General features: G+C 50.1%; 1 protein-coding gene across 4 annotated transcripts in view; it reads left to right on the top strand.

The window, feature by feature from the left end:
- LOC144506109 (forkhead box protein P1-B-like) overlaps nucleotides 1–11,554 on the top strand; it is a 37,540-nt gene extending 25,986 nt beyond the window's left edge. For 2 of the 4 annotated variants that reach the window (XM_078231924.1, XM_078231925.1), the window contains exons 6-12: nucleotides 861–948; nucleotides 2,256–2,330; nucleotides 2,912–3,074; nucleotides 3,722–3,798; nucleotides 7,782–7,883; nucleotides 7,985–8,106; nucleotides 11,323–11,554. In XM_078231924.1, the coding sequence (XP_078088050.1) occupies nucleotides 861–948; nucleotides 2,256–2,330; nucleotides 2,912–3,074; nucleotides 3,722–3,798; nucleotides 7,782–7,883; nucleotides 7,985–8,106; nucleotides 11,323–11,377 (682 nt within the window). In that variant the 3' untranslated portion in view covers nucleotides 11,378–11,554. The remainder of the gene's footprint in view (nucleotides 1–860; nucleotides 949–2,255; nucleotides 2,331–2,911; nucleotides 3,075–3,721; nucleotides 3,799–7,781; nucleotides 7,884–7,984; nucleotides 8,107–11,322) is intronic. The other 2 variants (XM_078231926.1, XM_078231927.1) reach the window with 1 other exon arrangement.
- The last annotated feature ends 595 nt before the right edge of the window (nucleotides 11,555–12,149 follow it).

Here is a 12,149-nt window from a genome sequence, read left to right as displayed (position 1 = left end):
GTCGGACTGGGCTGGGTGTCAGTCGGGTGGCGCTGGGTGTCAGTCGGGCAGGGCTGGGTGTCAGTCGGGCAGGGCTGGGTGTCAGTCTGACAGGTCAGGGTGTCAGTCGGGCAGCGCTGTGTGTCAGTCGGGCGGCGCTGGGTGTCAGTCAGGCGGCGCTGTGTGTCAGTCGGACAGGGCTGGGTGTCAGTCGGACAGGGCTGGGTGTCAGTCGGACAGGTCAGGGTGTCAGTCGGGTGGCACTGGGTGTCAGTCGGGCAGTGCTGGTGTCAGTCGGACAGGTCAGGGTGTCAGTCGGGTGGCACTGGGTGTCAGTCGGGCGGTGCTGGGTGTCAGTCGGACTGGGCTGGGTGTCAGTCAGAGAGCGCTGGGTGTCACTCGGGCAGCGCTGGGTGTCAGTCGGGCAGGGCTGGGTGTCAGTCGGGCAGGGCTGGGTGTCAGTCTGACAGGTCAGGGTGTCAGTCGGGTGGCGCTGGGTGTCAGTCGGGCAGGGCTGGGTGTCAGTCGGGCAGTGCTAGTGTCAGTCGGATAGGGCTGGGTGTCAGTCGGACAGGGCTGGGTGTCAGTTGGGCAGGGCTGGGTGTCAGTCGGGTGGCGCTGGGTGTCAGTCGGATAGGGCTGGGTGTCAGTCGGACAGGGCTGGGTGTCAGTCGGACAGGGCTGGGTGTCAGTCGGGTGGCGCTGGGTGTCAGTCGGATAGGGCTGGGTGTCAGTCGGACAGGGCTGGGTGTCAGTCGGACAGGGCTGGTGTCAGTCGGACAGGGCTGGGTGTCAGTCAGGCAGTGCTGGGTGTGATTGTGTGGGTGTCAGTCAGACAATGTGAGTGAATTGCTGATCCTTTCCTCTTCCATTGGTTTCAGGCACCTCAATGAGATTCATTGCCTCAATGATACCAGCACTGCCCAGTGTCTGATCCAAACGGAGAGGGTTCATCAGCTGCAGTCAAAGGTTTGGACACTCTGAACATTGTCCCGCCTGTTGATACAGACGGCACAGCCCGCGCGAGCTTCTCCCCAGAGACAGACACACAGCTATCTCTGAACCCGGGGAGGGAAACAGGATGGGAGAAATGGTCAGTGAGGGGTATCGGAGGGAACATCGGGGTAAAGAAGCGGGGAGGGAGATGGTCCTTGGGGAGGGGGTGAGGCTGGGAAAGATTTTAGGAGGGGAGATTTCTGGGGGCGCTGGGGGTGTTGTTTCTGAGTTGTGAGTGCTGGGGACACGCGGGGTGTTGGCGTGGGCGGGTATTTCTGCAAGGGCACAGGGGTGTGTTGGCGTCGGGGGTGCTGGAGGGGTAAATCTGAGGTGATGCGGGGGTCTTGCTGTGGGGGGCTTGAGGGGGTGTTGGTGAGGGGGGCTGGGGTATATTTCTGGGGGTGTACGGGGGGATGTTGGTGAGGGGAGCTGGGGTATATTTTTGGGGGTGTACGGGGGGATGTTGGTGAGGGGAGCTGGGGTATATTTCTGGGGGTTTACGGGGGGATGTTGGTGAGGGGGGCTGGGGTATATTTCTGGGGGTGTACGGGGGGATGTTGGTGAGGGGAGCTGGGGTATATTTCTGGGGGTTTACGGGGGGGTTGGTGAGGGGAGCTGGGGTATATTTTTGGGGGTGTACGGGGGGATGTTGGTGAGGGGAGCTGGGGTATATTTCTGGGGGTGTACGGAGGGAGTTGGTGAGGGGAGCTGGGGTATATTTCTGGGGGTGTACGGGGGGAGTTGGTGAGGGGAGCTGGGGTATATTTCTGGGGGTGTACGGGGGGATGTTGGTGAGGGGAGCTGGGGTATATTTCTGGGGGTGTACGGAGGGAGTTGGTGAGGGGAGCTGGGGTATATTTCTGGGGGTTTACGGGGGGGTTGGTGAGGGGAGCTGGGGTATATTTTTGGGGGTGTACGGGGGGATGTTGGTGAGGGGAGCTGGGGTATATTTCTGGGGGTGTACGGAGGGAGCTGGTGAGGGGAGCTGGGGTATATTTTTGGGGGTGTACGGGGGGATGTTGGTGAGGGGAGCTGGGGTATATTTTTGGGGGTGTACGGGGGGATGTTGGTGAGGGGAGCTGGGGTATATTTTTGGGGGTGTACAGGGGGGTTGTTGGTTTCAAAGTGACACGTGGGGGGTTTCGCTGCTGTGTTAGAACGGGCTCTTGTGCCCACTGGGAGACAGAGAGTGTCTGTCCCTCAGGCCCGGGGCAGAAGGTTCCGGATTGTTGCCACATTCCAGTTACCCACTTCCTGATTTGGGATCTTTCTCTGTACAGCTGGTATTTGAGAGAGAGCGACTGCAGGCTATGCAAACACAACTGGAGATGAAAGTATCAGAACCCTATCCCGCAGTGAGTATCTGACTGAGGGGGGAGCGGCTGGGTGAGTGGGCAGGGCAGGCAGTGGGAAGGTTACAGATGTTTGAGGTGGGGGGGGATTACAGATGTTTGGGGGGGCAACAGATGTTCAGGGTTGGGAACTACAGATGTTAATGTTGGAGGAAGGTGACAGATGTTTGGGGGAGTGACAGATGTTCGGGGGGTTACAGATGTTTGAGGTGGGGGGGTTACAGATGTTTGAGGTGGGGGGTTACAGATGTTTGAGGGAGTTACAGATGTTCAGGGTGGAGGTTACAGATGTTAATGGTGGGGAGGGTTACAGATGTTCAGCGGAGCGACAGATGTTCAGGGTGGGGGGTTACAGATGCTGAGGCGGGGGGTTAGAGCAGATTCCAATTAGGGTACTGATGCTGCTGTTGTCCTCAGTGCCACTCTCGGTGCAGGGTGGGGGGTGGGTTGGCAGGGGGCTGATCAACAGGCTGGAGCTTCACACATCCAGATCCTGTTATTAAATCTGGGCACGGATTGTTGAGATGTGGCCTGAGATGTCTCATTCACTCTAATCCTCTCTCTCCCTTTTCATTGTCCCGAAGAAAGTTTTCGATATCTCGAGAAAGGACATTTCTAAATCCCACCCTGCTGTATCCTTCCTCGTGGATTTGCCCGGAATTGGAGCTTGCTCTGTCGCTGGGAACAGTCAGAGTTTGTCCCTCAGCCGAAATCAACTCCAGGAAAAATATGACTTTCCCTTCTCAGGTAAAACATTGGGTGAACATTGACCCGAACCCTCACCGTAACTCTAACATAGAACCATGGAACCATAGAATCCCTACAGCGCAGGAGGCCACGAGACCCATCGAGTCTGCACCGACTCTCTCACAGAATACCTCAGCCGTGTCCTATGCTCTTAATCCCAAGCTAGTGGTCCCGCCCATCCACCTAACATGCACATCTTTGGACACTGGCAATTTAGCAGGGCCAATCACCTAACCTACACATCTTTGGACACGAAGTTTTAAAATTTATTTATTAGTGTCACAAGTAGGCTCACATTAATTCTGCGTTGAAGTTACTGTGAAAATCCCCTAGTCGCGACACTCCGGGTCGGGTAACACTGAGGGAGATAGCACGGCCAATGCACCCTAACCAGCACGTCTTTCGGACTGTGGGAGGAAGCCAAAGCACCCGGAGGAAACCCACGCAGACACGGGGAGAACATGCAGACTCCACACAGACAGTGACCCAAACCGGGAATCGAACCCGGGTCCCGGGCGCTGTGAGGTGGCAGTGTTAACCACTGTGCCACCGTGCCGCACCGCTTATTCCAAGAAGATGTGTAAATTCAGACAGAGTTTGTTTGAAATAAAATATATTCAGAGACAATGTTCCTTTTTAACCTGCAGAGATCAATCCCACATTGGAATATTATCGAATTTATAACGTGCGCCCACCATTAACTTATGCTGCACTAATCAGATGGGTAAGAATCTCACCAACATTCATTACAAACTGTAAAAACTCTGCTCAAAATAATGACATCAAAGACAAGATGTATACCAAAAAAATACCCACACACCCCTCACTGTAACACTCTGACACATCCCACACCCCTCACTGTAACACTCTGATATACCCCACACCCCTCACTGTAACACTCTGACACATCCCACACCCCTCACTGTAACACTCTGATATATCCCACACCCCTCACTGTAACACTCTGATATATCCCACACCCCTCACTGTAACACTCTGATATATCCCACACCCCCACTGTAACACTCTGACATATCCCACACCCCTCACTGTAACACTCTGACACATCCCACACCCCTCACTGTAACACTCTGACACATCCCACACCCCTCACTGTAACACTCTGATATATCCCACACCCCTCACTGTAACACTCTGATATATCCCACACCCCCACTGTAACACTCTGACATATCCCACACCCCTCACTGTAACACTCTGATATATCCCACACCCCTCACTGTAACACTCCGATATACCCCACACCCCTCACTGTAACACTCTGAAATACACCAGACCCCTCACTGTAACATTCTGATATACCCCTCACCCCTCACTCTATCACTGATATACCCCTCACTGTAACACTCTGATATACCCCTCACTGTATCACTGATATACACCACACCCCTCATTGTAACACGCTGATATATCCCACACCCCTCACTGTAACACATTGATATACCCCACACCCCTCACTGTGACACTCTGATATACCCCACACCCCTCACTGTAACACTCTGATATACCCCACACCCCTCACTGTAACACTCTGATATACCCCACACCCCTCACTGTAACACTCTGATATACCCCACATCCCTCACTGTAATCCTCTGATATACCCCCCACCCCCCACTATAACACTCTGATATACCCCACACCCCTCACTGTAACACTCTGATATACCCCACACCCCTCACTGTAACACTCTGATATACCCCACACCCCTCACTGTAACACTCTGATATACCCCACACCCCTCACTGTAACAGTCTGATATACCCCACACCCCTCACTGTAACACACTGATATATCCCACACCACTCACTGTAACACTCTGATATACCCCACACCCCTCACTGTAACACTCTGATATATCCCACACCCCTCACTGTAACACTCTGATATACCCCACACCCCTCACTGTAACACTCTGATATACCCCACACCCCTCACTGTAACACTCTGATATACCCCACACCCCCCACTATAACACTCTGATATACCCCACACCCCTCACTGTAACACTCTGATATACCCCACACCCCTCACTGTGACACTCTGATATACCCCACACCCCTCACTGTAACACTCTGATATACCCCACACCCCCCACTATAACACTCTGATATACCCCACACCCCTCACTATAACACTCTGATATACCCCACACCCCTCACTATAACACTCTGATATACCCCACACCCCTCGCTGTAACACTCTGATATACCCCACATCCCTCACTGTAACACTCTGATATACCCCACACCCCTCACTGTAACACTCTGATATACCCCACACCCCTCACTGTAACACTCTGATATATCCCACACCCCTCACTGTAACACTCTGATATATCCCACACCCCTCACTGTAACACTCTGATATATCCCACACCCCCACTGTAACACTCTGACATATCCCACACCCCTCACTGTAACACTCTGATATATCCCACACCCCTCACTGTAACACTCCGATATACCCCACACCCCTCACTGTAACACTCTGAAATACACCACACTCCTCACTGTAACATTCTGATATACCCCTCACCCCTCACTCTATCACTGATATACCCCTCACTGTAACACTCTGATATACCCCTCACTGTATCACTGATATACACCACACCCCTCACTGTAACACACTGATATACACCACACCCCTCATTGTAACACGCTGATATATCCCACACCCCTCACTGTAACACATTGATATACCCCACACCCCTCACTGTGACACTCTGATATACCCCACACCCCTCACTGTAACACTCTGATATACCCCACACCCCTCACTGTAACACTCTGATATACCCCACACCCCTCACTGTAACACTCTGATATACCCCACACCCCTCACTGTAATCCTCTGATATACCCCACACCCCCCACTATAACACTCTGATATACCCCACACCCCTCACTGTAACACTCTGATATACCCCACACCCCTCACTGTAACACTCTGATATACCCCACACCCCTCACTGTAACACTCTGATATACCCCACACCCCTCACTGTAACACTCTGATATACCCCACACCCCTCACTGTAACACTCTGATATACCCCACACCCCTCACTGTAACACTCTGATATACCCCACACCCCTCACTGTAACACTCTGATATACCCCACACCCCTCACTGTAACACTCTGATATACCCCACACCCCTCACTGTAACACTCTGATATACCCCACACCCCTCACTGTAACACTCTGATATACCCCACACCCCTCACTGTAACACTCTGATATACCCCACACCCCTCACTGTAACACTCTGATATACCCCACACCCCTCACTGTAACACTCTGATATACCCCACACCCCTCACTGTAACACTCTGATATACCCCACACCCCTCACTGTAACACTCTGATATACCCCACACCCCCCACTATAACACTCTGATATACCCCACACCCCTCACTGTGACACTCTGATATACCCCACACCCCTCACTGTAACCCTCTGATATACCCCACACCCCTCACAGTAACCCTCTGATATACCCCACACCCCCCACTATAACCCTCTGATATACCCCACACCCCTCACTATAACACTCTGATATACCCCACACCCCTCACTATAACACTCTGATATACCCCACACCCCTCGCTGTAACACTCTGATATACCCCACATCCCTCACTGTAACACTCTGATATACCCCACACCCCTCACTGTAACACTCTGATATACCCCACACCCCTCACTGTAACACTCTGATATACCCCACACCCCTCACTGTAACACTCTGATATACCCCACACCCCTCACTGTAACACTCTGATATACCCCACACCCCTCACTGTAACACTCTGATATACCCCACACCCCTCACTGAACACTCTGATATACCCCACACCCCTCACTGTAACACTCTGATATACCCCACACCCCTCACTGTAACACTCTGATATACCCCACACCCCTCACTGTAACACTCTGACATACCCCATACCCCTCACTGTAACACTCTGATATACCCCACACCCCTCACTGTAACACTCTGATATATTCCACACCCCTCACTGTAACACTCTGATATATCCCACACCCCTCACTGTAAAACTCTGATATACCCCACACCCCTCACTGTAAAACTCTGATATACCCCACACCCCTCACTGTAACACTCTGATATACCCCACACCCCTCACTGTAACACTCTGATATACCCCACACCCCTCACTGTAACACTCTGATATACCCCACACCCCTCACTGTAACACTCTGATATACCCCACACCCCTCACTGTAACACTCTGATATACCCCACACCCCTCACTGAACACTCTGATATACCCCACACCCCTCACTGTAACACTCTGATATACCCCACACCCCTCACTGTAACACTCTGATATACCCCACACCCCTCACTGTAACACTCTGACATACCCCATACCCCTCACTGTAACACTCTGATATACCCACACACCCCTCACTGTAACACTCTGACATATCCCACACCCCTCACTGTAACACTCTGATATATCCCACACCCCTCACTGTAAAACTCTGATATACCCCACACCCCTCACTGTAAAACTCTGATATACCCCACACCTCTCACTGTAACACTCTGATATACCCCACACCCCTCACCGTAACACTACGTGATGTATGTGTCTGTAATGTTTTGGGTGGTGTGTTTTGAGTGGATGATTTTGGATCTTTACCCACAGGCCATTCTCGAAGCTGCGGAAAGACAGCTGACTCTGAATGAAATCTATCACTGGTTCACTCGCACTTTCGCGTTCTTCCGTTACAACACAGCCACCTGGAAGGTAGGAGCAGCAGCTGAACCAGCTGCCGGGTTCGATCCCCGCGGCTGACGACCACGCGCGTGTCTCTCTGCCTCCTCACATTGCCGTTCTCTTTGCCGCAGAATGCCGTCCGCCACAACCTCAGTCTGCACAAGTGTTTCGTCCGTGTGGAGAATGTGAAAGGGTCCGTCTGGACGGTCGATGAAGTGGAATTCCAACGGCGGCGAGGACAGAAAGCGGCAAGGTATCGGACTAGACGCAGCTTCTAATTTCATTGTCGATTCCGCTTTCCTTGGCTCATCGACTCTGTACCGACCTTCTGTCCGAATATTTTTCCCAGTCCCTCTCCCCTGCACTCTCCCTGTAACCTTACAGTTTATCATGGCCAATCCACCTAACCGACACATCTTTCAACACTAAGGGGCAATTTAGCATGGCCAATCCCCCTAACCTGCACATCTTTGGATAGCTAGGGACAAGTTAGCATGGCCAATCCACCTAACTTGCATATCTTTGGACACTAAGGGGCAATTTAGCATGGCCAATCCCCCTCACCTGCACATCTTTGGACACTAAGGGGCAATTTAACATGGCCAATCCACCTAACCTGCACATCTTTGGACACTAAGGGGCAATTTAGCAAGGCCAATCCCCCTCACCTGCACATCTTTGGACACTAAGGGGCAATTTAGCATGGTCAATCCCCCTCACCTGCACATCTTTGGACACTAAGGGGCAATTTAGCATAACCAATCCACCTAACCTGCACATCTTTGGACACTAAGGGACAATTTAGCATGGCCAATCCACCTAACCTGCACATCTTTGGACACTAAGGGGCAATTTAGCAAGGCCAATCCCCCTCACCTGCACATCTTTGGACACTAAGGGGCAATTTAGCATGGTCAATCCCCCTCACCTGCACATCTTTGGACACTAAGGGGCAATTTAGCATAACCAATCCACCTAACCTGCACATCTTTGGACAGTAAGGGGCAATTTAGCATGGCCAATCCACCTAACCTGCACATCTTTGGACACTAAGGGGCAATTTAGCATGGTCAATCCCCCTCACCTGCACATCTTTGGACACTAAGGGGCAATTTAGCATGGTCAATCCCCCTCACCTGCACATCTTTGGACACTAAGGGACAATTTAGCATGGCCAATCCACCTAACCTGCACATCTTTGGACACTAAGGGACAATTTAGCATGGCCAATCCACCTAACCTACACATCTTTGGACAGTAAGGGACAATTTAGCATGGCCAATCCACCTAACCTGCACATCTTTGGACAGTAAGGGACAATTTAGCATGGCCAATCCACCCAACCTACACATCTTTGGACACTAAGGGGCAATTTAGCATGGACAAGCCAGCTAACCTACATATCTGTGGAGTGTGTTTCCTTTTTTAGCCTGAGGTATACTGACTTTATTATCTCCCTTGGGATTTCCTTTACCTTTAACACCTGAGGATTTCTCTTTTCTCCAGTTTCTGTCCCTCACAGGCTGAAACTGATGTCGGAAACCCAACTTTGATTCATGAACTAATTCATGATCATCTGCCATTTCTGCCGCTAATCTAACAGTTTTAACCCTCTGCTCTTCCATATGAGTTCTCACTACATCAGGAAGTGAATTTTTCAACTCCTCCATAATAACCATTTCCCCTACAGTGTCATCCATCTTTTTTTTAATTCTTTGTCCATTCAAATTCTATGTATGTTTTTCCAGGATCTTTCCTTAGATTTCTAAACTGTTGTCTGGCGGCCTCTGGCCCTCATTCACATGCACCTAAGATGGCTTTTTTCACCTCATTAATACCTATAGATACCTCCTCTGATGGTAATGGAGACACTTCACTGGCTCTACCGACCAACTTTGAATCGATAATACCCGCGTGGTCTGTGGCCATTTTACTGGTTTAGCTACTTTCTCAAATGAAATGAAAAAGGCTTCTACATCCTTTTCATCAAACTTTGGCAGCACTTGGACACATTTAAACAGATTTCCACCAAGCCTTTGACTATGATGGGTTCATTATTCCGCACTGTCCTCATCACTCCTCCCAACTTTTACCTTTGCCTCCGCCAGTTTAAGTTGATGTTCACTTTCCAGTTCCAGTTTCTGAAGCTCAGAGGACCACTCCCTTTAACTTTCCTCTCTCTTTCTCTTGCTTTTTGTTCTGCAATTGCGACTCTTCCTTTTTCTGTTTCTGATGTGATTAGAGTCACAGAGGTTTACAGCATGGAAACAGGGCCTTCAGCCCAACTTGTCCATGCTGTCCCTTTTTTTAACCACTAAGCTAGTCCCAATTGCCTGCATTTGGCCCATATCCCTCTATACCCATCGTACCCATGTAACTGTCTAACTTTTTAAAAGACAGAACTGTACCCGCCTCTACTACTACCTCTGGCAACTTGTCCCAGACACGCACCACCCTCTGTGGAAAATAATTGCCCCTCTGGATCCTTCTGTATCTCTCCCCTCTCACCTTAAACCTATGCCCTCTAATTTTAGACTCCCCTACCTTTGGGAAAAGATATTGACTATCTAGCTGATCTATGCCCCTCATTATTTTATAGACCTCTATAAGATCACCCCTCAGCCTCCTACACTCCAGGAAATAAAGTCCCAGTCTATCCAGCCTCTCTTTATAACTGTATGTTACTGTGCACAGACCCCATACATTACTGTACACAGACCTTAATGCGTTACTGTACACACACCCTGTACATTCCTGTGCACAGACCCCGATACATTACTGTACACAGACCCCAATACATTACTGTACACAGTTCCTGATGCGTTACTGTACACACACCCTGTACATTCCTGTGCACAGACCCCGATACATTACTGTACACAGACCCCAAAACATTACTGTACACAGACCCTGATGCGTTACTGTACACACACCCTGTACATTCCTGTGCACAGACCCCGATACATTACTGTACACAGACCCCAAAACATTACTGTACACAGACCCTGATGCGTTACTGTACACACACCCTGTACATTCCTGTGCACAGACCCCGATACATTACTGTACACAGACCCCAATACATTACTGTACACAGATGCTGTACATTACTGTACACAGAACCTGATGCATTACTGTACACACCCCATATACTACTGTACACATGCTCTGTACACTACTGTACACACATTCTGTAAACTACTGTGCACAGACCCTGATGCATTACTGTACACACACACCATACATTACTGTACACAGACCCCAATGTGTTACTGTACACAAACCCCGTACACTACTGTGCACAGACTCTGACATGTTACTGTACACAACCTGTACATTACTGTGCACAGACCCTGTACGTTATTGTACACACACTCCGTACATTACTGTGCACAATCCTGACTGTGTCTGATATCCGGGATTTTAGATTCTGCTTATATTTCCCTGTTATTTCCTCCTTTTTAAACAGGTATGCTGAAGAAGATGGCAGCTCCACTAAAGCAACTGCCAAGACCCTGAGGTGATAGACCTGTCGTACTCTTCATTACCCGAGGGTTTCTGTGAGAGACAGGAAAGGAATTGAAAACACCCCATTCGTCCAGTTTCTGATCAGCCTTTTATTTATCAGATGGGACCATTCCGGGATTGATTGGTCAATGAGCAGTAACGGAGAACTGAAATAAAACCTCAGTAAAGATCACAGCTGAAGTCTATTCATTGTCTGTTAATGTGTGGGCAAAGCAAATATTCACCTCGATGGCATTTCTCAAGAGAACTTCCTCCTGTATCAGATCAGAAGCACACTCATCAGCTCCGGAATTTCACTCCCAGATATGAGGTGCACATTCGTCATGTGTTAACTATTGTCAGGGCACAGGGCGCGCAAGAGGTTCAGGGAGTGTGTAATGGATTCAGAGAGTGTGTAACGGGTTCAGAGAGTGTGTAACAGATTCAGCAAGTGTGTAACGGATTCAGAGAGTGTGTAACGGATTCAGAGAGTGTGTAACGGGTTCAGAGAATGTGTAACGGATTCAGAGAGTGTGTAACGGATTCAAAGAGTGTGTAACAGATTCAGCGAGTGTGTAACGGATTCAGAGAGTGTGTAACGGATTCAGAGAGTGTGTAACAGATTCAGAGAGTGTGTAACGGATTCAGAGAGTGTGTAACAGATTCAGGGAGTGTGTAACGGATTCAGAGAGTGTGTAACGGATTCAGGGAGTGTGTAACAGATTCAGCGAGTGTGTAACGGATTCAGAAAGTGTGTAACAGATTCAGGGAGTGTGTAACGGATTCAGG

This window comes from Mustelus asterias, chromosome 17 (genome assembly GCF_964213995.1).
Source record: "Mustelus asterias chromosome 17, sMusAst1.hap1.1, whole genome shotgun sequence".
Classification (NCBI taxonomy): Eukaryota; Metazoa; Chordata; class Chondrichthyes; order Carcharhiniformes; family Triakidae; genus Mustelus; species Mustelus asterias.
Note: the sequence above shows the minus strand (reverse complement) of the source record. Positions and strands in the feature narration are given on the sequence as shown.